Raw genomic sequence first — 27,496 nt, forward strand, 5'->3', positions numbered from 1 at the left:
CTCAGCACGTAGTGACACTTGGTGTTTGCATACTGAGAGTCTACGCACCGCTTGATGCAGCCACACACAAAGGTGGCCATCAGTATGAGGGTGATGTTGGGAACGTTTTTTCCCCCTTTATCTAGAGGCTTGTACATCGCGTCCCTGCGGACACGATCCATTTTCGACCTCCAGATAAAGCGGAAGATGGCTCGAGTGATCGCCATCGCGCAGGAGTCTGGAATGGGCCAGACCTGCGCCACGTACAACAACAGCGAGAGTGCCTCACACCTGATGACCAGGTTCTTACCCTCAATGGAGAGGGAGCGTCGCTCCCACATGCCCAGTTTCCTTTTCACCATAGCCACTCGCTCCTTCCAGTTTCTAACGCATGCCCTGGTCCCTCCGAACCATATCCCCAGCACCTTCAGGCCGTCAGTCCTGACAGTGAAGGGGACAAAGGATCGGTCAGCCCAGTTCCCAAAGAACATGGCCTCGCTCTTCCCACGATTTACCTTGGCTCCCGAGGCCAGTTCGAACTGGTCTCAGATGTGGATCAGTCTGCGCACCGACAGCGGATCCGAGCAGAAGACGGCGACGTCGTCCATGTACAGGGAGGCTTTTACCTGAGTGCCTCCACTGCCTGGGATCATCACTCCTCTTATGCCCGGATCCTTCCTGATGGACTCGGCAAAGGGTTCTATGCAACACACGAAAAGAACAGGCGAGAGAGGACAGCCCTGCCTGACTCCAGATTTAATCGGAAAGCTATCTGTTTCCCACCCATTGATTGAGACTGCGCTACTGATGTTAGTGTAGAGCAGTTGGATCCAATTTCGAATTCCCTCCCCAAGCCCCATTTTGGAGAGCACATCCACCATGTAGGTGTGCGATATTCTGTCAAAGGCCTTCTCCTGATCCAAGCTGATGAGGCAGGTATCCACACCCCTGTCCTGTACATAGGCAATCGTATCTCTGAGCAGCGCGAGGCTGTCAGAGATCTTCCTGCCTGGCACAGTGCAGGTCTGGTCAGGGTGAATCACCAATTCCAGAGCGGATTTGACCCGATTGGCGATGACCTTGGACAGAATCTTATAGTCCACATTCAACAGTGAAATGGGTCGCCAATTTCTAATTTCCTCCCTTTCCCCCTTGTGTTTGTAGATGAGGGTGATGATGCCTTTCCTCATGGATTCTGACATACTACCGGCCAGGAGCATACTCTCGTACACTCCTAGCAGGTCTGGGCCGATCAAGTCCCACAGAGCCGAATACAACTCCGCCGGCAAGCCGTCGCTTCCGGGAGTTTTACTCTTCTCGAAGGACTCAAGGGCCTTAGTCAGTTCGTCAGGAGTTAGCGGTTTGTCCAGGCTCTCCCGCGTACTGTCATCTAAGACCTCCGTGATAGAGGACAGGAAGGACTGGGATGCCGTGCTGTCCGTGGGCTTCACGTCATACAATCCGGCATAAAAGGATTTGCTGATCCTCAAAATGTCGGACCGTGATGACTTTACTGAGCCGTCTTCTTCCTTCAGGCTGCTGATCACAGAGCTCTCTCTGTGTACCTTTTGGAAGAAGAAACGTGAGCACGTCTCATCCTGCTCCACGGAGTGGACTCTGGAACGGAAGATGATCTTGGAGGCCTCCGAGGCAAAGTGCGAGGCTTGCTGGCTCTTCACCTCTTGGAGCTCCTCCTTGACATCGACCCCCATCGACTGCAGCCAGAGCAGATTCTGCATGTTTTTCTGGAGTCGGGACATTTCCCTCTGTTCCTTTCTAGCTTTCTGGGTGCCTTTGAGGATGAAAAACCTCTTGATGTTTCCCTTGATCGCTTCCCACCAGTGTGTCAGGGACTCAAAGAGGGGTTTCACGGTTCTCCAACCTTTGTAATCCAAGACCAACACACCCCAGCAGTGTGGTGCTCCATTGTCATTGCAACAAGAGTGGTGCAGCGCTGTGACAGGTAGGCTATGCATGTTGCACTCACCTCAAAGTCACGAGTGAAGTGAGGTCCAAACGATACACCCCAATATTTTTTGAATGAGATTCAGAACAATGTGATTTCCCACTGGCGTGATGTAAGACTGAAAGGCGGCATGTCATTCCGGCGACAAGCTAATTTAGCGAGCATTCATGAAATGGTAATGAATAGAATTTGCATTCACACCACTAGTCAGTGGATACCCGACCCGCCATTAACCCACTCTCAGAGAATTGCAAACTATGTTTATGCTGGCGATTTTCCAATTTTATGGCTCCCGCTAAATTCTCCACTCCCGCCAGATACTCCACTCCCGCCCACCATGAAACCCGCTATGAGTAGGATGGGAAAATTCCGCCCAAAGAATCTTTGGTTGTTTTGCTTAAGTTTTATGCTGCAGCACTTCATCCTAAAAGTTGTGCATGTTGCTGGGAAAAACAATGTAATTACTGATCCTCTGTCCAAAGTTTAAAGGGTCGAGGAGAGAATGTAGGCTCTGAGTTATGATAATCCTATAATGTTTAAATCATAATAATCCTACTTGTTACATTTATTTGCTTTTGCTTTGGTTAAGCCCTTAAAACTTTGTAAATAGGACATGTGTAATTGTGAAATATGAGACGATTACCTGTACAGTATGTAATAAGTTATTTGTTAAAATATTTATGATCATAAGAACTTGCTGTATTTCAAAACTATTGTAAAGAAATCTTCACTATGGTAAAGCTTTCTTTTTCCCTAGGGGAGGGAGTGTCATGGAATCTGTGCTTTCAAAGCTTGTATTTTTTTGAGGCAGACCCTGACTGAAAATAGAAACTGAAAACACAAACCAAAAAGGAAAACCAAAATAGGAAACAGAGAAAAGAAGCTGACCCTCCCAGTTTCTAAGGTAACGAAAACTTAAACTGAGATTGGAAACCAAAACTTCTGGCAGACAAACTGGGTGAGGCTACATAAAGGGAAGCAGAGCCATCCAAGCTCAGTAGTTATAGTTGATGGGTCCAGTGGTGCAGTTGCAAGCTGAAGAAGACAGAGGCTAGATCCAGAAGTTGCGAATAAGTTGTTGCAGCTGTTTATTACTTGGAGCTAACATTGGTAGATCTGCACCATCCAGATCGAGTTGAGGAGGTTCTGCAAACATGTCCCGTTTTTGGCGAAGACTGTACCCATGGAATTCAGGATGGTTGTGTGCTGCTGTTGGCTGGAAATCAGACTAACTCCTAGGAGAGAAGCTGAAATTCTTTGTGAAGAAGATAGAGTTTTGAAGGACTTTGTGACTAAGTTTGATTACCTATATGCTGTGTGGACTGGCGATTCAATTTGTAAGATATGTTTTAGCTGTATCTGGCATTGAATGCATAATTTATAGTTGGTAATCAACCACAATTTGCCTGATGTTTAACTTATGTTGAATCTGGATGTTAGAATATAGATTATCAAAAATTTAACGTTTGCTTTGTTTGACTCTTGTATAGTTTAAAAAAATCTTCTGTTTTAAACTGTGGAATCTTGTTGCTTCCATGGGGAAGCAACTGGGATCCCAGACTTCTTTTATTTAAAAAAAGTTACTGGTCCCAAGCTACCAAGAGCTGCCAGCCTCTGATTGGCTGTTGCTCTCAAGGGACAGGACTTCTGCTTCCAGGGGCCTAATTCCTGGGAAAGTCCAATGCTGACTACTTAAGAGCCTGATAGGCATTTAATTTGGTCAGGCTTCCTCCACTGAAGCGGCACAGGTCTCATGTCGTTTCTCCAACCAGTGAGTGGAAGCCACATTGGGAACATTCAATCCAGCCCCACATGTGCATTCTACATGGGATCTGGGTTATAAAACTTCTGTCTGCAACTTTGCACAAGATATCAACAGCTGGATAGGTCATTATGGCTTCAAATTTTCCTGTACCTGCTTCTATGAATAGGAAAAAGATTTGAGAAGGAATTGGCAATTTTTCCAGTCTTAATGGTAGAATTATGAGATTACCGCAAAGTTGGACAGGAAACCTGAACAGAATAAGTGTAGCAATTCTGTTATCAGTGATAGGGAAGGAGTATTACAAGCTGTATTGCACCCTAGATCTCACTGAGGAAAAGTAAAGCAAGACTTAGGAGATTTTGGGGTCCTTGCAGATCCAATTTGAACTCTCCCCTAATCTCATTTATGCATGCAATGTATTTAACTCAGGAAGAAAGGGAGAATATTGATCAGTATTGTGGCTCTACTGAGATGTTTAGCTCAGTCTTGTGAGTTTGGATGACTGAAGGATGATCTCATCAAAGAAGGGATTGCCTTAGGGGCATGAGATCCTGTTGTGAGAGAAGTTTACACTCAAGAAATCTATTTCTATAAAGCAATATTTGTACTAGAAGAAGCTGAAACACTCTGCACACAAGTAATTTGCTAAAATGAAGAAAAGCGTGCCTGTAAAGTTGTTTGTGGAGATATCGGACAATGATTTTGATGAATCATTAAAACATAAAAACATAAAATGCTGGAAAAACTCAGTAGGTCAGGCAGCATGTGTGGAGAGAGGGAGACAGAGTTAACGTTTCGAGTTCGTATGACTCTTCTTCAGAGCTAAAGAGAAGTAGAAATGTGACAGATTGTATACTGTTTAAGAGGGGCTGGAGCAGGTGGAGCAAAATAGAAGGTCAACTCACCAGCCTCCGCATTCAAAGGATCATCCTCCATCATTTCCGCTAACTCCAGCATGATACCACCACCAAACACATCTTCCCATCACTACCCCCTGTCAGCATTCCGTAGGGACCATTCCCTCCAGGACACCCTGGTCCACTCCTCCATCACCCCCAACTCCTCATCTCCTCCCCATGGCACCTTCCCATGTAATCACAGAAGGTGCAACACCTGCCCCTTTACCTCCTCCCTTCTCACTGTCCAAGGTCCCAAACATTCCTTTCAGGTGAAGCAGCGCTTCACTTGCACCTCCTTCAGTTTGATCTACTGCATTCGCTGCTCCCAATGCTGTCTCTCCTATACTGGGGAGACTAAACATAGACTGGGTGACTGCTTTGCGGAACACCTTCAGTCTGTCCGCAAGCATGACCCAGACCTTCCTTCAACACACCATCCTGCTCTCATGCCCACATGTCTGTCCTTGGCCTGCTGCAATGTTCCAGTAAAGCCCAATGCAAACTCATCTTCCGATGAAGCATTTTACAGCCTTCCAGACTTAACATTAAGTTCAACAACTTTAGACCATGAACTCTCTCCTCCATCTTTACCCCTGTTTATCCAATTTTTTAAAGTATTTTTTCCTCAACCCTGTTCCTCCCATAGGGCCATCTGTCACTTGTTCTTATGTTTTGCTTTCACAGAGCACCCACGTTTGTTCTGCTCTTAACACATTCTGCTATCTTAACTTCATGCCACTATCAGCACCTTCTTTACCTCCCTTTGTCTCTGTGTCCATGACATCTTTATCAAATTTCTCTTTAGCTCCCACCTATCCACTTGCTCCACCCCCTCTTAAACAGTATAAAATCCATCACTTCTACTTATCTTTAGCTTTGAAAAAATGTGGACTTGAAACAATAACTCTGTTTCTCTCTCCACAGATGCTGCCAGACCTGCTGAGTTTTTCTGGTATTTTCTGTTTTTATTTCTAATTCCCAGCATCCGCAGTATTTTGCCTTTATCATTAGAACATGTCGACGTGGTCATGTCTTGAGGTGGAAAGTGGTTTGTGACTGTGTGAATGATGACTGCAGAAGGTGACCACTAAGTTAATGTGAAGTGTCAGTGGTTCTACATGCAACATTATGAGCTTCGCAGACTGTGTAAAGTTGCTTAAGCTGGTGGCCTGAAAATGAAGCTGCCAAAGATAAAGTTGAGGCACTATGATGGAATGATGCTCACTCCAAGAGACTAAGCTAAGCTGAGAGTCCAATACAATGGGAAGTCAGAAGAACTTCCATTCCAGATAGGAGACATGAAGCAAAACAAAAGTCAAAGCTTGGACTGGTAATCTTCATTTGCAGTGTTTCACAGGAAATCAAGCCATTGGCTAGCTTAGCAGATCCTGACAGATTCCAAAGATATATTCGCAGGTGTTGGGTGTTTCCCTGGCAAATATCATCTTAAAGTAGATGAGAGTTTGAGGCCAACTCAAAATCAGGCATGGGATAGGAAGCTGGGCTGCCAGCGGAGGTGGGCAGGGGGTGCTGCTGGCGCAGTCAGGCAGCTGGTGAAGTCAGGCAGGGGACACAGCCGGCAGAGTCGGGCAGGGGGTGTGGCCAGCGGAGGTGGGCAGGGGGCGGAGTCAGGCAAGGAGTGCTACCGGTAGGGGCGGTCAGGGGGCAGAGTTGGACAGGGCGGAGGCGGGCTGGGGATGCTGCTGGCGGAGGCCGGCCTGGGGCGCTGCCGGCAGAGGCGGGCAGGCAGCACTGCCAGCTGATGCAGGCATGGGACACTGCTGGTGGAGGCTGGCACTGGGCACTGCTGGCAGAGGTGGGCAGGGAACACTGCCAGTGGATGCGGGCATAGGGCGCTGCCGAAGGAGGCCGTCAGGGGGCGGAGTCGAGCAGGGGGTGCTGCCTGCGGAGTCGGGCAGAAGCGATGCCGTTGGAGGTGGGCAGGGGCGCTGCCAGCAGAGGCGGGCAGGGAGCGCTGCCAGCGGATGCGGTCATGGGGTGCTGCCGGCAGCGGCGGAGGTGGGCAAGGAGCGTTGCCAGCGGAGGCGGGCAGGGGGCGCTGCGGCGGAGGCGGGCAGGGGGCGCTGCCGGCGGAGGTGGGTAGGGGGCGCTGCCGGCAGAGGCGGGCAAGGAGCGTTGCCGGCGGAGGCGGGCAGTGGGCGCTGCGGCGGAGGTGGGCAGGGGGCGCTGCCGGCAGAGGCGGGCAAGGTGCGTTGCAGGCGGAGGCGGGTAGGGGGCGTGCCGGCGGAGGCGGGCAAGGTGCGTTACCGGCGGAGGCGGGCAGGGGGCGTGCCGGCGGAGGCGGGCAAGGTGCGTTGCCGGCGGAGGCGGGCAGGGGGCGCTGCCGCCGTGGCGGGCAAGGTGCGTTGCAGGCGGAGGCGGGCAGGGGGCGCTGCCGCCGTGGCGGGCAAGGTGCGTTACCGGCGGAGGCGGGCAGGGGGCGTGCCGGCGGAGGCGGGCAAGGAGCGTTGCCGGCGCAGGCGGGCAGGGGGCGCTGCTGGCGGAGACGGGCAGGAACGCTCTCCCCTGTGTTGTTTGTTTGTGGTCTCCCGGTTACCAGCAGTCAGTGAAGCCGAGTTTTAGTGGCGGATTTGAGCCGCTGTGAGGATTGGAAGAAAGAGACAGTTAAGTTTAAGGGATTCCGGGGTAAGAATTTCACTGTGTGTAGTAATATGGCAAATATTTTGTTGCTAGAAAATAAATAGATTTTTCATGAACCAATTAATGATTTTGTTCGAAGCACTCGAGAATAAAGTGTATGTTGGTACTATGTGATCAAACCAGGGGAAAACGCTGCCTCTAAAATGATGTTGGGATGTAGTAAAGCCAGAGGTAAATACTGGCCTTAAGTGTCCTGCCATTGACACTGGCCCAGGGTTGATTTTAGAAACAAATGTTGGACTTGGGTGTGTTCAGTGGCGTGAGTGGACAATATGGCACAATCGGTGTCATGACGGCGTTAAACCAGTTCGCAATTGTCCGCTCAGCCCGTCCGGTTTCCTGTCATCAGACGTCAGGAACTTCATTGTAATACATCAGCATATCATAAGGCCAGCCCACCGGACTCATCCTCCTCACTTGATCATCCTCCCATGTCGGCAGGAAAACATGCTGACGTGTTTCACAACAGTACATAAGCAATGTGCACCTGGCAGGTAGTACTTCACGCGGGACTTCAAAACTTGTTTGCTTACTTTGCTTCGGTCAGCACTCACAGTCATCAGCGCCAGGCTTCACAGACAGTACAACATCACTTTTAGGGGGGGCTCACGGCAGGTCTTTATCTACCAGACCAGCCGTATGTGGGTGGCTTTTCAATGGCTGCAGGGTAAAGTCTTGCTTGGAGAAGGGGGAGAAGTGGCCTCAGGCATGGGAAGAGGCTGCAGGATGAGAGCTGGACTGGGGAAGAAGGGTATCCCAGGGTGAGTGTGGGGTCACATGTTGATCTGTACAAGTGGCCTCAAGATGGTGAGGGCTGAGGAGGCAGTCTCCAGAGGAGATGTGTCCAGATGGACATGTGAGGGTATGTGTGTGAGAGAGTGAGTGGTGATGGCCTTTGAGCTGACAGTGAGCGAGATGCCAGTGAATGTATGATGGGCTTGAGTGTGAGAGTTTAGGGTGATGAGATGGTTGCTGTAGCTGCATGAGATCATTAATTTTCTATCTGCATTGGATGGCCAACCTCTTCTGTGCAGCATTGGCACTGATCACCACTGCCATCGCCTACCAAGCTGGAGTGGTAATGTCACTGCCCCTCTTGCAGCCAGAGCGGGGGTACAGGACATCACAGCAGGCCTTAATGGCATCCAAAAGCCACTTGAGGGCTGCAGTCTTCTTGCCATTCAGGGCCATGTCTTCTTTGCTGCAGCCCTGTGCTGGAAGCACTAAGCGTGGCTGCACTTTAAATGTGGTGCCTGGCGTGATGAAGCGCGAGTTGACGGCGTGGCAGGCAAATCGGACCCACCCACCATGGAAACAGCGTATTTCCCAGGAATGCATAAATAATGTGGTGGGCTTGGGACGATGCGGAGTGAAAACCCACCATCGCGGCTGGCAGGTACTTGCCCATTACCGCACTTAGTGCAAATCTGTAACGATTTCACACAGTGCTTTTCTTTATCAAGAGAGCTTATTGACTGAACAACACTATCCCTTATTTATAATTCTTTTGAGTTATCAACAGTCACAGATTGCAACTCTCTCGAGTACAATCACAGTTCTTGGTTTCCGGGAGTGGAACATGAACCCACAACCCTCTGATTCAAAGGCGAGGGTGCTATGAACTGAGCCACAGCTGACACCTCAAATCCCTTATTTATACTCTTTCGAGTTATCAACAGTCACAGATTGCAACTCTTTTGAGTACAATCACAGTTCTTGGTTTCCGGGAGTGGGACATGAACCCACAACCCTCTGATTCAAAGGCGAGGGTGCTATGAACTGAGCCACAGCTGACACCTCAAAAATTCTTTCGAGTTATCAACAGTCACAGATTGCAACTCTTTCGAGTACAATCACAGTTCTTGGTTTCCAGGAGTGGGACATGAACCCACAACCCTCTGATTCAAAGGCAAAGGTGCTATGAACTGAACCACAGCTGACACCTCCATCCCTTATTTATATATGTCAGAAGTACTTAATTGAATAATGCCTTTCACCTGTGTCTCCTAACAACATAATTAACATTCCATTAACATAAAGGGGCTGACCAGAGAAGTTGTGGAGGTTCCTTTAGTAACAATATAGCTGAAGAGTAAGTTAGTTATGGGGCTAGAAACGGTGGGGTTGATCCCAAGCTTACCTATGCAGGGTGCGGATATTTACTAGGGAATGACCTAGCCAGACATAAGATATTACTCCCAGAGAGTCTCGAGCCGTCCTCAGAGACTGGAGAAACTGAGGGGAACAAGCAAAGTTCTGCACAGATGCAGAGGGCTGAGGAAGTTTCAAAGATCCCACAGAAGGTGATAGTGGTCCTATCACTGGCATTCCTTCAGCCTCTTTAATCTTTACTGGCCGTAGAGATTATAGAGGCTGAAGGAGTGCTAGTGGAATTAAGAAAGGCTGATATAGAGCCTGTGGAAAGTAAAGGAGCTGAGATAAAAGTAGCAGAAGTTGAAGGAATGCACCAGTGGTGTGGTTAACAGAAACCTTCTTTCAAGATTTAAATAGGGATGAGCACAGAACCCAGGTTAAGAAGCAGGGAGTGAGGAGCATGCCTCATGTAGTTCAATGCCACAGGTGAGTGCAGCAGAGTCTGAACAAATACCTGGAGATATTAAAATCCCAGAGGACATGGGGCAGGTCAGGGGAATTGAAACACAGAAAAGGAAGAGTGTAGTGTGAGAAAAATTTTTGAAAAATAAACTTGCGAAGGTCACAAGAGGACTGAAAATGCAATCAGTGCAGATTTTCTCACTGAAGATTCTAACAAGTGGATTTTGCAGATTGCAAGCCATTCAAACCTAGCAACCTAAACTTAAAATCTGACAGGAACAAAGTGCAAGAGGAATGAAGGAGCCTTGGTTCATTGCAAGAGCTAAAAGACAATCTAACTACAGCCTGTGAAATCCAACCCCTCAAGGACCCAAGGGTCAAACTTGATTGTTCACTTAGTCCAAAATCCACCAAAGGCCACATGTCTGTTGGTATTAAAATGTCCAAAGTATTACAGACCGACGGTAATAGAAATACAAACGTAACTACAATACTTAAAGGTGGGAAGGAACAATGTAATTGTGGACACACTGTCCAGAATCTAAAATCTGTCCTGAATGTAATTGCGGACACTCTGTCCACATGCAAATATTACAAGTAAACTGTAGATGGTTAATGACCATCACTTTAAGAAATGCATGTGAATGAATGTGTATGAATGATTGCTATTACATTTTACCTTTTTATTCTTTGTGATGTAGGAAAAACCAAAAAAAAGGAATTTCATTTTTTTCCCTTATTTGGGGAGACGTGACAGCCAAGGCATACCCGTATAGATAATTGGACAATGGGTTCTGTATTTTTTTTGAAAAAGGAAGCAATATGGAATAATAGACACTGTACTCTCTAAAAATGGTTTCCGGAATGTTAGGTGTCTTCTGCTGGGATTTCTGGACAGACAACGACAAAATGTCTAGGAAGTTACTTAAAAATGCAAATGGGTTTTCCAGGTGCAAAGTGACTACCCCTCACCATTTCAATGGAAGGAGTTCAAAAGACAATGGCTACCATACTTACCAGCGCCATGAAGATGGAACGTCCAATAAGATTTTTCAGTGAGCTAATCATAACTGGTATGCTGATGGGGTATCAATCATCCCCTCATTGTGTCTCAATCACCTTGGCTCCAACCCATTATGTGGACAATGGGACACATGAAAAGCTGGCACCACATGACCAAAACTAGCTGGAGGATTTTTAAAAATTCATTTACGGGTTGTGGGCTTCGCTGGCTGGGCCAGCATTTATTGCCCATCCCTAGTTGCCCTTGAGAAGATGATGATGAGCTGCCTTCTTGAATTGCTGCAGTCCATGTGGTGTAGGTACACCCACAGTACTGTTAGGGAGGGAGTTCCAGGATATTGACCCAGCGACATTGAAGGAACCATCCAAGTCAGGATGGTGAGTGGCTTCGAAGGGAACTTGTAGGTGGTGGTGTTCCCATCTGTCTGCTGCCCTTGTCCTTCTAGATGGTAGTGGTCGTGGGTTTGGAAGGTGCTGTCGAAGGAGCCTTGGTGAATTCCTGCAGTACATTTGTAGATGGTACGCACTGCTGCTACTGTGTGTCGGTGGTGGAGGGAGTGAATGTTTGTGGAAGGGGTGCTAATCAAGCGGTCTGCTTTGTCCTGGATGGTGTCAAGCTTCTTGAGTGTTGTGGGAGCTGCACTCAGCCAGGCAAGTGGGGAGTATTCCATCACACTCCTGACTTGTGCCTTGTAGATGGTGGCCAGGCACTAGGGAGTCAGGATGTGAGTTACTCGTTGCACAATTCCTAGCCTCTGACCTGCTCTTGTAGCCACAGTATTTATGTGGCTAGTCCAGTTCAGTTTCTGATCAATGGTAACCCCCTGGATGTTGATAGTGGGGGATTCAGTGATGCCAATACCATTGAACATCAAGGGGCGATGGTTGGATTCTCTCTTGTTGGAGATGGTCATTGCCTGGCACTTGTATAGCGCGAATGTTACTTGCCACTTGTCAGCCCAAGCCTGGATATTGTCCAGGTCTTGCTGCATTTGGACATGGCCTGCTTCAGTATCTGAAGAGTCGCGAATGGTGCTGAACATTGTGCAATCGTCAGCGAACATTCCCACTTCTGACCTTATGATGGAAGGAAGGTCATTGATGAAGCAGCTGAAGATGATTGGGCCAAGGACACTACCCTGAGGAACCCCTGCATTGATGTCCTGGATCGGAGATGACTGACCTCCAAAAACCACAACCATCTTCCTTTGTGCTAGGTATGACTCCAACCAACAGAGAGTTTTCCCCCTGATTCCCATTGACTCCAGTTTTGCTAGGGCTCCTTGATGCCACACTCAATCAAATGCTGCCTTGATGTCAAGGGCAGTCACTCTTACCTCAACTCAGAAATTCAGCTCTTTTGTCCATGTTTGAACCAAGGCTGTGATGAGGTCAGGAGCTGAGTGGCCCTGACGGAACCCAAACTGGGCGTCAGTGAGCAGGTTATTGCTAAGCAAGTGCCGCTTGATAGCACTGTTGATGACCCCTTCCATTACTTTACTGATGATCAAGAGTAGACTGATGGGGCAGTACTTGGCTGGGTTGGATTTGTCCTGCTTTTTGTGTACAGGACATACCTGGGTAATTTTCCATATAGCTAGTTGGATGCCAGTGTTGTAGCTGTATTGCAACAGCTTGGCTAGGGGCACGGCAAATTCTGGAGCACATGTTGTCAGGGTCCATAAGGCAGCTATCCAGTGCCTTCAGTTGTTTCTTGATATCACGTGGAGTGAATCAAATTGGCTGAAGACTGGCATCTGTGATGCTGGGGACCTCCAGAGGAGGCCAAGATGGATCATCCACTTGGCTCTTCTGGTTGAAGGTTGTCACAAATGCTTCAGCCTTACATTTTACACTTATGTGCTGGGCTCCTCCATCATTGAGGATAAGGATATTTGTGGAGTCTCCTCCTCCAGTGAGTTGTTTAATTATCTATCACCATTCACGACTGGATAGGGCAGGACTGTAGAGCTTAGATTTGATCCCTTGGTTGTGAGATCGCTTAGCTCTGTCTATCACTTGCTGCTTATGCTGTTTAGCATGCAAGTAGCCCTGTGTTATAGCTTCACCAGGTTGACAGCTCATTTTTAGGTACGCCTGGTGTTGCTTCTGGCATGCCCTCCTGCACTCTTCATTGAATCAGAGTTGATCCCCTGGCTTGATGGTAATGGTAGAGTGGGGGATATGCCAGGCCATGAGTTTACAGATTGTGTTCGAGTACAATTCTGCTGCTGCTGATGGCCCACAGCGCCTCATGGATGCCCAGTCTTGAGTTGCTAGATCTGTTCAAAATCTATCCCATTTAGCGCGGTGGTAGTGCCACACAACATGATGAATGGTATCCTCAGTGTGAAGGTGGGACTTCGTCTCCACAACGACTGGGCAATGGCCACTCCTACCGATACTGTCATGGAAAGATGCATCTGTGGCATGCAGATTTGTTAGGATGAGGAGAAGTATCTTTTTCCCTCTTGTTGGTTACCTCACCACTTGCTGCAGACCCAGTCTAGCAGCTATGTCCTTTAGGACTTGGCCAGCTCAGCCAGTGGTAGTGCTCCCAAGCCGCTCTTGGTGATGGACATTGAAGCCCCCCGACCCAGAGTAAATTCTGCGCCCTTGCCATCTCAGTGCTTCCTCCAAATGGTGTTCAACATGGAGGAGCACTGATTCTTCAGCTGAGAGAGGGCGTTACTTGGTCATCAGCAGGAGGTTTCCTTGCCCATGTTTGACTTGATGCCAGGAGACTTCATTGGGTCCGGAGGCAATATTGAGGGCTCCCTTCATTGGGTCCGGAGGCAATATTGAGGGCTCCCAGAGCAACTCCCTCCTGCATCTATACCACTGTGCCATCCCCTCTGCTGGATCTGTTGGTCTGTCCTGCTGGTGGGACAGGACATACCCAGGGATGGTGATGGTGGTGTCTGGGACATTATCTGTAAGGTATGATTCCGTGAGGATGACTATGTCAGGCTGTTGCTTGACTAGTCTGTGGGACAGCTCTCCCAATTTTGGTACTAGCCCACAGATGTTAGTAAGGAAGAGTAGGACTTTGCAGCTTCAACAGGGCTGGGATTGCCGTTGTTGTTTCCGCTGCCTAGGTCGATGCCAGGTGGTCTGTCGGTTTCATTCCATTTTTGTGACTTTGTAGTGATTTGTTACAACTGAGTCATCTAAGAGTCAAGCACATTGCTGTGGGTCTGGAACCACATGTAAGCCAGACCAGGTAAGGACGCCAGATTTCCTTCCCTGAAGGATATTCATGAACCAGATGGGTTTTTACAACAATCGACAATGGTTTCATGGTCATCATTAGACTTTTAATTCCAGACTTTTATTGAATTCAAATTGCACCATCTGCCGTGGCGGGATTTGAACCCAGGTCCCCAGAACATTACCCTGGGTCTCTGGATTACTAGTCCAGATTACTAGACAACACCACTACGCCACCGCCTCCCCTTGACACCTTATTACTCCACTAGGGAATCCAGCAAGGCAGGCATGGAGAGACAATCACCTAGCAAGAAGAAAGGAACTCTGCCTCAAACAGAGAGTCATCTCAGGCAGTGAAGAGAGGGGCTAATTTGTTCTCACCTACAAGATTATGGGCGGAATTGTCCCAGATTTGCACTCCTGCCGGCCGCAATGGCGATTTTTCACTCCGTATCATCACAAGTCTGCCGCATTAATTATGCATTCCCGGTAAACACGCCATTTCAGTGGCAGGTGGGCTCTCATTACACGCCATCATCTCGCCGCTTCATCAGGCTGGGCACCATATAAAAGTGCAGCTGCGCACACACCTCACAGTGCTTCCAGCCCATGACTGCTGCATGGAAGATATGGCCCTGAAAGGCAAAAAGACTGCAGGCCCTAGGTTCAATGAAGCATCCCTCAAGCATCTTTTGGATGCAGTGCAGGCTCGCCATGATGTCCTCTCACCCTGCTCTGCCCGCAGGATGGGCAGCAACCTCACTAATCCGGCTTGGGAGGTGGTGGCAGTGGTGGGCAGCGCCAACACCCTTCAAAGAGGACAGCCATCCAGTGCTGCAAGAGGATGAATGATCTCCTCCGTTCCACAAGGGCAAGTTACTCTTCTCATCACCCTCAGCTCTCACACTCACAAACCCATCACGCATCCATAGGGCCCTCACTCACTGCCAGTTCAAGGGACATCACCATTCACCCTCTCTCACGCACCTTCATTGTCCTCATCACGTCCACTCACAGGCCAAACATGTTATGCATACTTATCATCTGGCTTGGCAGGTGTCCTGCTTACACACTTCTCTCCATCTCTATTCATACAGGACAAGCTGGCACACAACAAGAGGGAGAGGTTGCGGGTTGGTGGAGGAATGCATGAAATCAAGGTCCTCACAGACTTTGAAAACAGAGCCATCCAGCTGGCCAGCGAGAATCTGGACTGTTCCTGTACTGATGGTGAGGCCAGCAGTGTTCTACCAAGTGAGGATCCAGCAGTGCAACATCCATCAGACAGCCATGTTGTCAGTGATGTGTCCTGTTTCACGGGCCACTGCCATGCACTAATTATTTCTCCTTACTTTTGCAGGCACATCGGCCAAACATCCGATGGAGGCCATGACCCAGGGCCTCCAATTAAGCCCTGAAGAAACCTCATAAGAGGAATCTGATGGCATCTGCCTTGAAGTCCCATCACAAAGCTCACTCACACCCTCCACCAGCGCAGACACGCATCTCGGTGGGACCTAGCTTTAGAATAGCCTCAGGATCACAATCTGGTGAGCACATCGCACTGCCTGATCCACAGCAGGTGGCAGCAGGGACTTCCCAGGTCCCCGGCACTAGGAAGACTGCTGGAGACCAAAAGTTTGCTGAGTCCGAGTCAGATGACGAGCCCCTGGACTCGGTCATGTCACAGTTGCTGGAGCTGCAAAAGCAAGCTCAGGAACATCAGGAAGGGATGTCCGCTGCACTCCTCAGATTGCAAGGCACGATGGAGGAGTCCGTCCGTCTTTAAGCTGAGGTGATAGCGCTGGCATTGCAACGCACCGAGGTCGCTGATGCCATAGTTGGCCTCCAACAGTGTGTACGCGTGAGGGGTGCGGGGCAGCCCGATCTCACTCCAGCTACCCCTCCTCCTCAAGGATTGAGCCAGGGGCCCTTGGGCACCCATAGGGAGGAGGATCAGCAGGTGTATCCCCAACCGGGGCCGTCCACCTGGGAGTGTGCGGCCCATTTGAATCCCCTCTTCCTGTAAACTCAGCAGCTCCAGCTCCACAGGCTGAGGAGGGTGCCATTGCCACACAGCGGGACCCCGGGGCTCTCCAGGTGTCAGCCGCCCAGAGGACACCCACCAAGGTCATCACAGACAGGGCATCATATTCAGCAGGCTGCCTCCACCTACGCTGTGGATGACCAGGGAGCACCAAGACTAGCTGCAAGATTAGGAAAGTTAAGGAGAGTTAACTCTTTTGGAGTCCACCAAATAAACTAAATTAACAAAATCGGGGACAAAATAAACACAGCCCCTAAATTAGGGAAATGTAGGAGAGTTCATAAGAGTTAGTTGCACAGCCTGGGTATGGGTGTTAATCACTTGTACATACTGTTCACTATTGTCAATAAACTCTTAAGAATGTCTCCCTGCCTATGGCTCCTTGCTCTGATGAGCAGTGTTCTTGTCACTCAGATGTGAAGCCTTTTTGCACAAGATAAAGGCAGGTGGCTCAGTCCAGGGCCTCTTCCCTGAGCTTTGTGCAGCCTTCAGTCCAAAGTGATGGTCCAGCCTCACATTCCCTGGACACATTACTGATGCCTGCTCCTCGATGGTGCTTTTCATTGCTGCCAGAATGTCATGGGCATGTGTCACAGAGTACCATCATTCTCTCTGTGTGCTCTCAGCACCTTTAAGGTGGGCTAGCTCCCATCTCTTCAGCATCTCTGACCCGTGATGCTATGCTCCTGAAGGGGTCAGGTGCTGAAGGAGGACAAAGGATCAGATGCTGTTAAAGTTTCATGGCTGAGTCTCTATGCTATGACCCTGACCACAGAGTGCAAGCGAGCTGCCTTCGGACAGACAGGAGTCAGACATTCTCAGAGGCTGTGTGAAGATCTGTGGAGTGCCCTCACTGCATTTCGTCATCATCCTCCTGCAATAGAGCAACTATTAGGGGCTCCACTCCGTATCCATGACAGGAGCATTATCAGAGAGGGTATGTGCGTTGCTATAAGTCAGACTGGAGCCCAACATTCATAGATATAATGTGAGGATCTTATGGTGTCTCCTCACTACATATCGTCATCATCCTCCATACATCTAGCAGCTATGAGGGCCTCACAAGTATGCCTGCCTGGTCTGGCCAGCGCGAGGGCCTCAGTCGTCACCTTCGAGGACCTCCTCACCCTCATCACCGTCGATGTCCTCCTCATCGGAGGAGACCTCCAGCTCCTGCATCTCCTCCCCAGCTAGCTCCTCTCCACGTTGCAGCGCCTGGTTGTAAAGAGTGCAGCAGGCAACAGTGATGTGTGACACCCTCTGGACTATATTGCAGGGCTCCACCAGACTGGTCCAGGCACCGGAACCTCATTTTCAGCATCTCGATGGTCTGCTGCACCAAGTTGCGAGCTGCAGAATGAGCTTCATTATACCGTCACCCTGCTGCAGCCTGAGGCTGCCGCACAGGTGTCATCAGCTAAGTCCTCTGCGGGTAGCCCTTATACCTGAGGAGCCAACCCTACTGCCTCTGTGGACCCTGGAAGACATCAGGCATCTGTGACCGACTGAGAATGTAGGAGTCGTGCACACTCCCTGGAAACCGTGTGCAGGCCTGCAGGATATGTTTGTGGTGGTCACACAGCAGCTGCACATTGAGCGAATGGAATCCCTTGCGGTTGACATAGTTGACCGCTTGTTGCCGAGGGAGATTTGAGTGCCCCGTGAGTGCATTTGATGGCACCCTGCACCTGTGGAAAACCCGAGATCTGGGCAAATCCAATCGCTTTTGCTTCCAGGCTCTCCTGGTCCTACGCAAAGTGCACAAAGTTGTGTGCCCTTGCGAAAGTGGCACCCGTGATCTCATGGATATATTTGTGGGTGGAGGCTTGTGATATCCCACAGAGGTCACCTGTAGAGCCCTGAAAATTGAGCGCTGCAGTCACTTTCATGGCCACTGGCAGTGGATGCCCTTCATGTCCAGGTAGCGCCAAATCCTGCAGGAGCTGGCAGATGTGACCGACCAGCCCCCTAAACATGCGCAGTCTTCAGTGTCACTGCTTCTTGGTCATCTGCAGGAATGAAAGACGGCATCTATAGATCCTGGGTCTAGCTAGGTGCCAACCAGTGACGGCTCACTGTGGCTCTTTGGAGGAATGTGCAGGAGCCCCAGCCGCCCCTTCTTCCGGAGGGTGCTGCTGCTCCCTCTAGGCAGCCAGGCACATCAGTTGCTCTCTTCTCCATCATTTTCACACTCTGTACACCACAAGGCATACCGCTAGTTCACCAGGCTCCATGCTCCTGATGTTGTACTCCTGTAGGATGAAAGAGAGATTCGTGGGTTAGCCTGGGTATACTAAGAACCTCTCTTGGTTAAGTCTGAAGGTCCCTTAATGCATCTCGGAGAGTGCTGGCCACCACTTGGATGCCAGAGGTTAGTGCGCTGCATGGTTGCCCAAAACCCCAACCGCCTCCGCCCCACACCTCAACTTTGCCCATTGGACGTGCTGTGCTATCAGCCCAGGCGCAGGCATTCTAACATGTGCTGCACTGATAGCTTGAACGATGGGGGAGACTGGTCCAAACTGGGATGATGACATTGCAAGGGGCTGTGAGCGCCTCCACCAGTGACTGCTCCATGGCCGGCTTTAGCGAAGAGATTGTACAACGTGCCCAGCCGTCCAACTGCTCTGCAGTCCACTAAAACACTCACTAGTTTGCAGCCTGTGTCTGAGGGGTGAAAAGCTCTGGAGCACGTGATGACACTTTCATGCCTCTGCATTGCTTGAGTGGGCAAATAAACTAGAGGTCCGACTCCAATCATGTCAATGTGTTGCACCTGAACTGCCTCAGCTGCAGAGGAATGGTCACTTTATACAAGGTGTCCTTAACGCTTCTTTGCCCACACCTCCCCTCCATCCTACTCGGGCTTGTGTGCTACCTTCAGCTGCAGGGCAGCCTCCCCCCACCCACCCAAGTCGCTTCAACTGCAGGGCAGCCTTTGACAGCCCCGTCCAAAGTCGCCTCAACCGCAGGGCAGTCTTTGACAGCCCCCCCCCCCATAACGTCGCTTCAGCCGCAGAGCAGCCATTGACCCCTCAATGCATCTCAACCTTGAAGTCCAACAGGCGTACCTTGTAAGTATTCCACAATGTTACTGTGCCCTCAATCTCCCATGTTCCACTCAAAGTGCAGCCTACCAAGTGCAGGCCTTTTGTATGCTGCTGTGAAACACATTGGCATGCATTCACACCGATGTGGGTGGGTGATCCAGCCTGGGTGGGGGAGGGGAATGAGTCCAGTGGGCTAGCCTTATAATGATGTGCTGATGCATTACAGTAAGGTTCCTGATATCTGATGGCGGGAAATGTGGCCCGCTGTTGGCAGGCTGAGTGGACAACCGCAAACTGGTTTCACTATGTCGTCAAACCGATTTTTGGCCTTCTCGCCATATTGTCCGCTCACACCACCAAACACATCTGACACCAGTGGGCACGGACGATTTTGCCCTACGTTTCTTCGCTACAGAAGCCCAGCCATAATTTCATATGAAAAGCCTAGAAACATCTAACCTCCAATGTTTGCAAATAACTGGGAGAGAGAATCCTTCAGGCCTGCAATGCCTTTCATCTTAAAGGACTGGTTAAGAACATGTGGTTTGTTTCTTCTTACTCTGTTAGCCATCTAAGTGCACGTTTCATCTCTGGAACTCATCTTTTCTTGTGTGTCCATGTCTTTGAGTGTGTGGGTGTTTCACTACGTCTACATTTCGACCGTTGTGTAAATAAATGTTTATCCTTTCTTTTGATTTAAACTTGATCTGTTTAGCAGGCATCAGTCTTCCACATGGATTGAGTGATATGGACATCAATTAGATCTTTGACCCGAACAATGGTATAACAGGAGGTTCCCATGTTTTGAACTAGCATACCTCCATATTGTTTTGTATTTGCCTTTCCAAATACCCTGCCAAATAGCCAAATATCTTGACAATTAGCCTATAGTGTTGCTTGTCCCCAGACTGCCTTGCTGGATTCCCTTGTAGAGTAATAATGTGTCGACCCCCTCTTCAGCTAGTTTTGGTCATGTGATGGCAGCTTTTGATGTGATGCCTACTCTTTAAAGTCACAATGCTCAAAAGGTTTTAGGTAATCCTTCTCAAAAATTATACCTTGTTGCGGTCAGCTAGAAGGTGAGAAAAAAGGGGTGAAGCGTTATCCTATCACTTCTCCCTTTCAGTAACAGCATATTTGAGTCCCTCCAATCAGGCTTCTGCCCCTGCCACAGTACCAAAATGGTTCTTATCAAAGTTACAAATTACATCCTATGTGACTGGGTCAAAGGTAAACTGTCCATCCTAACCCTTCCCGACCTGTCTGTTAATCACATCATACTCCTCCAATGCCTCTCCATTGTCATCTAGCTTGGTGAGACTGCACTTGCTCGGTTCCATTTTCTTCTGTCTAACCATAGCCTGAGTATCACTTGCAGTGGCTTCTCTTCCCACTCCTTCTGGTGTCCTCCAAGGTTCAATCCTCAGTCCCCTTCCATTTCGCATCTGCATGCTATCCTTGGCAAAATCATCCAAAAGCAGTGTTAGTTTCCACGTCTACGCTGACAACACCCAGCTCAACCTCACCACCATTCCCTCGGATTCTCCATCCCATGATTTTAATTGCTCAGCTGCCTAGGCCCTAAGCTGTGAAATTTGCTCCCTAAACCGCTCTGACTTTCCACCTCTTTCTTTTAAGTCACTCATTAAAATCTACCAAGGTATTGGCCATTGGCCTAATATTTTGTTTATAGTGCTTCTGCAAAGCACTTTGGGACATTTTATTAATTTAAAGGCACTATATAAAAATATGTAGTTGTATAGAGTCTCAAACCAGGCTGAGAATGGCCTGCCTAGTGCCATGGTCCTTCTTTCCAGGTAATATGAATCTTCCAGCCAGAAGTAAGCGACATCAGAAATGTGTTGCAGTTCATGGTTCACCGAAGCATCAAGGAGGTGCCGAAACACTTTACAAGAGGAGAGGGAACTTTATCCTCTTTTTCCTGAGGAGGACTCAGTTGAAAGTTCATGTGTGCATGTAGGTTTGCAAGGCTTCCCAATGGTGCAGGGTGACCACCACCACCGCCGCCCACCCCCCCAGCCCTCAACGGAGACTCATATCATAACCACTCAATCAGTGCATAGTTGGTGTGTGGCCACACCAAGAAATTCAAAACAAAAACAGAATTACCTGGAAAAACTCAGCAGGTCTGGCAGCATCGGCGGAGAAGAAATCAGTTAACGTTTCGAGCCTTCATGGCCCTTCGGTAGAACTGAAGCATAGTTAGAAGAAGGGAGAAATATAAATTGGTTTAAGGTGGGTGGGGAGGGGTGGGGGGGGGAGAGACACATTGAGGGTGTGGTGATTGTGGAGATGAGCAGATAATCAAAAGATGTCACAGACAAAAGGGTCAAAGAGGTGTCGAAGGTGGTGACATTTGTCTGAGAAAAGTGCTAATTAAGAATGGAAGACAGGATATTCAAAGTACAGCTCTAGTGGGGGTGGGGTGGAAAGACTAACAAGGTTTTAGTTTAGATTTAAAAATAATGGAAATAGGTGGGGAAAGAAGAATCTATATAAATTATTGAAAAAAAAAGGGGGGGTGGGGAAGAAACGGGGTGGGGATGGGGGGAGGGGGAGTTTAAGATCTAAAGTTGTTGAATTCAATATTCAGCCCAGAAGGCTGTAAAGTGCCTAGTCGGAAGATGAGGTGCTGTTCCTCCAGTTTGCGTTGGGCTTCACTGGAACAATGCAGCAAGCCAAGGACAGACATGTGGGCAAGAGAACAGGGTAGAGTGTTAAAATGGCAAGCAACAGGGAGGTTTGGGTCTTTCTTGCGGACAGACCGCAGGTGTTCCGCAAATGGTTGCCCAGTTTGCGTTTGGTCTCTCCAATGTAGAGGAGACCGCATTGGGAGCAACGAATGCAGTAGACTAAGTTAGGGGAAATGCAAGTGAAATGCTGCTTCACTTGAAAGGAGTGTTTGGGCCCTTGGACGGTGAGGAGAGAGGAAGTGAAGGGGCAGGTGTTGCATCTTCTGCGTGGGCATGGGGAGGTGCCATAAGTAGAGGTTGAGGAGTAGGGGGTGATGGAGGAGTGGACCAGGGTGTCCCGGAGGGAACGATCCCTACGGAATGCCGTCGGGGGGGGTGAAGGGAAGATGTGTTTGATGGTGGCATCATGCTGGAGTTGGCGGAAATGGCGGAGGATGATCCTTTGAATGCGGAGGCTGGTGGGGTGATAAGTGAGGACAAGGGGGACCTTATCATGTTTCTGGGAAGGAGGAGAAGGCGTGAGGGAGGATGCGTGGGATATGGGCCGGACACGGTTGAGGGCCCTGTCTGTCCTTGGCTTGCTGCATTGTTCCAGTGAAGCCCAACGCAAACTGGAGGAACAGCACCTCATCTTCCGACTAGGCACCTTACAGCCTTCTGGGCTGAATATTGAATTCAACAACTTTAGATCTTAAACTCCCCCTCCCCCCATCCCCACCCCGTTTCTTGCCCCCCCCTCCCCTTTTTTTTTCAATAATTTATATAGATTCTTCTTTCCCCACCTATTTCCATTATTTTTAAATCTAAACTAAAACCTTGTTAGTCTTTCCACCCCACCCCCACTAGAGCTGTACTTTGAATATCCTGTCTTCCATTCTTAATTAGCACTTTTCTCAGACAAATGTCACCACCTTCGACACCTCTTTGACCCTTTTGTCTGTGACATCTTTTGATTATCTGCTCATCTCCACAATCACCACACCCTCAATGTGTCTCTCCCCCCTCCCCCCCACCCCCCCCACCCACCTTAAACCAATTTATATTTCTCCCTTCTTCTAACTATGCTTCAGTTCTGCCGAAGGGCCATGAAGGCTCGAAACGTTAACTGATTTCTTCTTCGCCGATGCTGCCAGACCTGCTGAGTTTTTCCAGGTATTTCTGTTTTTGTTTTGGATTTCCAGCATCCGCAGTAGCTTTTAGCTTTTTGTTTTTATCCAAGAAATTCATCTCAGTGAATGCTTTCTATCCTGGCAATGCTCACATACCTCTTGAGATCTTGGCAGGAGGTGGAGGAAGGAAACCATATCCACTAGGTACAACTAAATGGAGTGACAGTTACACATTGTGAGGCTTTGCTTCAATTAAAAAGAATATCCCCATCCCCAACATAAAACTACCATTCCTTAAGAGTATATCCATTTCAGACTCCCCATCACCAAGTACCCTTGGCCAACATTATTCAGTAAAGGCCAACAGCAAAAATCTTTACTGAACAACTTTATTCGGCAGTAAAAATAAAAAATACTGGAAATATTAAGGTCTGGTAGCATCTACGGAGAGAGGAACAGAGCTAACATTTCTAGTCTGTTACCTTTTATCAGAATTCATTCCACATCCGCAATGGCAGCTGTCTGACAGTTGGTAGCAATGGTCTGAAACTGCATGTCAGCGGTCAGCAATTTCAACCACTGTCTGAGCTTTAACTGCAGCACATGAACTACCACCGCTTATGCTGCAGTGGAACCTGAGGCAGCAGCTAGCAGATGCTTCATCATGGGTCAGTCTGGCAGTGCTGCCATGGAGGAGCCCACCACTTCTTGGGTGAAAAAGTGGGTGCCAAACTCTGCATCATGCCCTCTGCCACAGTATAGCTGGATACCTCCATGTTCCTAGGCAATGACTGTAGGCTATTTAGCAAGACCTTTGGCTACTTGGAAGGACAAATACAAAGCCACGTGGAGGCATCCTAGATCAAGACATTGGCACCTCCTGGATTGCGCCATTGTTCAGGTCAAAGATCTAATTGATGTCCATACTACTTGATCCATGACTGATGTTTGCTGGACAGATGGCAGACCTGCTTGATTGGTGCTAAATATCCACCTAGTACCAAGACATTGCAAGGCACAAAAGTCCGAGAGGAAGAAGATCAATGTTTCAGCTCTAAAGCAGTCCAACCGAAGAGAGGAATTCCAAGTGCAGTTTACAACCAATCTGAAAAATCTTCTTACATCCAACTCAACGCCAGAATAGTGGGATCAAATAAAGTCAGCTGTACTAGACTTCTGTGTCCAGACTATTGGGTTTGGGCATCATTGTCACCTGGACTGGTTCAGTGAAAATGGTACTGAAATACTTGACCTCCTAGAACAAAAACAGGAGCCATCATTGCCTGGCAGAGCAATCCAAGGTCTCAGGTCAAGAAGGCAGTGTTCCAAAAGCTTAAGCCTGATGCCCAAAGATAAATCTGGAAGATAAAGGACATGTGATCGTCTTCCCGCCCGACCCAATCTCCAGCGGGCAGGAAGACGATCCCCGTCGAAGAAGCAGGCCCCACCCCCATTTTACGTGGGTGGGCCAATTAAGGCCGGACCAGCGTGATGTCCGGCGGGAAGCGCTATATGCTTCCTGTGTGGGCAGGGGGGAGATTCCCCAAAAGTGAGAGTGCGCTCTTTCGCACATGCGTACATCTCCCTGAGGCTAAATGCTGCCTCAGGGAGATCACTAACACTTTTTAAAAGAATAAAAATAGAAAAAGAATTCCCTAACATGTCCCCCTCATGTGACAATGTTGTGGGACATGTTCATAAATTACAGTAAAACTTTATTAAACATTTTAGAACCCTTCATGAAACCTCATCCCGCCGGTGAATGAGGTTTCGTGTTTTTTCTATTTGCCGCCGGGGCTCCTGGCCTGACCGCCAACCTTAAGGTTGGATGGGCAGGTCCTTAAATTATTTAAATGACTCTGTCAATGGCCTGAATTGGCCATTGACAGGTCGGCAGGTCCGCAGCTGATTTTGCTGCGCTCCTGCCTTCCTGAAAATTTAAATGGGGTGGGATGACGTTGGGGGTTCTGCTCGACATCATCCCGCGTCATTTTACGCATCGGCAAGCGGGCCCCGCCCCCTGCTCGCCGACGGCAAAATTCAGTCCAGCATGTTTCCCTGGAATGCATAATTAACGAGGCGTGATTGGGACGATATGGTGTGAAAAGTCGCCGTTGCAGCTGGCGTATAAAATGTTCTTTTTCCTGCCTGCTGCTGCACTTAGTGCAAATCTGGGACACTTCTGCCCTGAGCTACACAAATCAGAAAGAAAAGCAGTTTTATTCCTGGTCAGTTTAGATGCAGTAAAGATGATTCCGCACTCCTGAACTGAGAAGGGAAAAACTTTACAAGTTGGACTTGTGTGTGATTGATTGCCATCTGTAGATGAGAAAGAGCTTGGCTGCATTGTTCGTCAATATTTGGTATTGTTCAGAAATGAAAGCACAAACTTTTTTTTTGGTATTTAATGCATCGAATTTAAATTCTGCTTTTGTTTCCTGTAGATCTTGTAAGCACTAAAAGAATGTCTGATGAAGAGAATTTTAGTACCACTTTGGCCTACACGAGAAGTCCTAAAGTCTCTAGACGAACTAAGTTTCAGGTATGGTACCTTAATGTTCCGTAATTATAAAAATTATGACCACTTCTATTAAATCTTGCCTTAAACTTCTGTGCTTAAAGGAAAACAATCCCAGCTTTTCTAGTTTCTCCACAAAACTGAAGTCCCTCACCCTGGGTCCTATTCTACGAATCTCCTCTGCACCTTTTCCGAGGCTTTGACATTCTACTAAAGCGTGGTACCTGGAATTGGACATAGTATACCAGGGAGAGAATGTTTAAGGTGGTGAATGGGGTGCTGACCAAGCGGGCTTTTTGAGTGTTGTTGGAGCTGCACAAACCCAGACAAGTGGACAGTATTCCATCAAATATGTGCCTTGTAGATGATGGAGAGGCTTTGGGGAGTCAGGAGGTGAGTTACTCACCACAGAGTTTACAGCCTCTGACCTGCTGTTGTTGCCACAGTATTTAAGGACGGGATTTTGTCACAGGCAAGACGGGAAAATTAGGAGCAGTTCTCCAAATTTTCCTGTCCTGCCCATGACAATGACTGCCGCTGGCGGGACCGGAAATTCCTGCCCGGAAATTGTGCAATTAAGGTCCTGGTTAATGGTAACGCCCAGGATGTTGATAGTGGGGGATTCACTGTTACATATGAACATAGGAATTAGGAGCAGGAGTCGGCCATTTGGCCCTCGAACCTGCTCCGCTATTCATTAAGATCCTGGCTGATCTGATGTGGCCTCAACTCCACATTCCGTCTACCCCCAGTAATCTTTGACTCCCTCGTTAGTCAAGAATCTATCTACTTCTGCCTTAAAAATATTCATTGACCCTGCCTCCACCACTCTCTAGGGAAGAGAGTTCCAAAGATTCACGACCCTCTGAGAGAAAACAATTCTTCTCATCACCATCTTAAATGGAAGACCCTTTATTTTTAAACTGTCTGCCCTAGTTCTCATCTCTCCCTCAAGGGGAAACATCCTTTCAGCATCCACACTGTTAAGTTCCCTCAGGATCTTATACGTTTTAATAAGATCACCTCTCAATCTCATAAACTCCTAGCCTATCCAACCTTTCTATGTAAGCATCGTATTATTTAAATGGAGAGAGAACTCTGAGGTACCCCCATCCCAGGCATCAGTTGAGTGAACCTTCTCTGAACTGCTTCTAATGCATTTATATCCTTTCTTAAATAAGGAGACCAAAATTGTACACAGTACTCTAGATGTGGCCTCACCACATCTTTGTACAACTGTAGCAAAACATCCCTATTATTATATTCCATTCCCTTGCATTAAACAATTACAATCTATTTGCCTTCCCAATCACTTGCTGTATCTGCAATCTCGCATTTCCTGATTTGCGTACCAGGACACCTAGATCCCTCTGTACCTTATAGTTCTGTAATCTCTCTCTCCATTTAAGTAATATGATGCTTTTTTATTCTTCCTGCCAAAATGGGCAAGCTCACATTTTCCCACATTATATTCCATCTGCCATCTTTATGCACATTCACTTAACCTACCTGTGTCCCTTTGCAGACTCCTTATGTCCTCTTCACAACTTATTCTCCTACCTATCTTTGTGTCATCAACAAATTTAGCAACCATACATTCGATCCCTTCATCCAAGTCATTGATGTAAATTGTAAATAGCTGAGGCCCCAGGACCAATCCCTGTGGCACTCCACTTGTCACATCTTGCCAACCCAAAAACAACCCATTTATGCCTACTCTGTTTCCTGTTAGCTTACCAATCCTCTATCCATGCTAATATGTTACTCCTGCACCATGAGCTCTTATTTTGCGTGGTAACCTTTGATGTGGCCACTTTCAAATACCTTCTGGAAATCTAAGCACATCCGCAGGTTCCCCTTCATCCACATTGCTTGTTACTTCCTCAAAGAACTCCAATTTTTAGGAAAACATGATTTCACTTCCACAAAACCATGTTGATTTTGCCTGATTGCATTAAAATTTTCTAAGTGCCCTACAATAACCTCAATAATAGATTCC

The 27,496-nt window shown here is 48.3% G+C and overlaps 1 protein-coding gene across 2 annotated transcripts in view; it reads left to right on the forward strand.

Annotated features, from left to right (window-relative positions):
- The first annotated feature begins 7,111 nt into the window (after nt 1–7,111).
- Nucleotides 7,112–27,496, forward strand: part of LOC144679839 (uncharacterized) — a 219,366-nt gene continuing 198,981 nt past the window's right edge. Inside the window, exons 1-2 of one of the 2 annotated variants that reach the window (XM_078540682.1) lie at nt 7,112–7,255; nt 25,424–25,521. In XM_078540682.1, coding sequence (XP_078396808.1) covers nt 25,444–25,521 — 78 coding nt within the window. In that variant the 5' untranslated portion in view covers nt 7,112–7,255; nt 25,424–25,443. The remainder of the gene's footprint in view (nt 7,256–25,423; nt 25,522–27,496) is intronic. The other variant, XM_078540692.1, reaches the window with a different exon arrangement.

The sequence above is a fragment of the Cetorhinus maximus genome, chromosome 1 (genome assembly GCF_964194155.1).
Source record: "Cetorhinus maximus chromosome 1, sCetMax3.hap1.1, whole genome shotgun sequence".
Taxonomy (NCBI): Eukaryota; Metazoa; Chordata; class Chondrichthyes; order Lamniformes; family Cetorhinidae; genus Cetorhinus; species Cetorhinus maximus.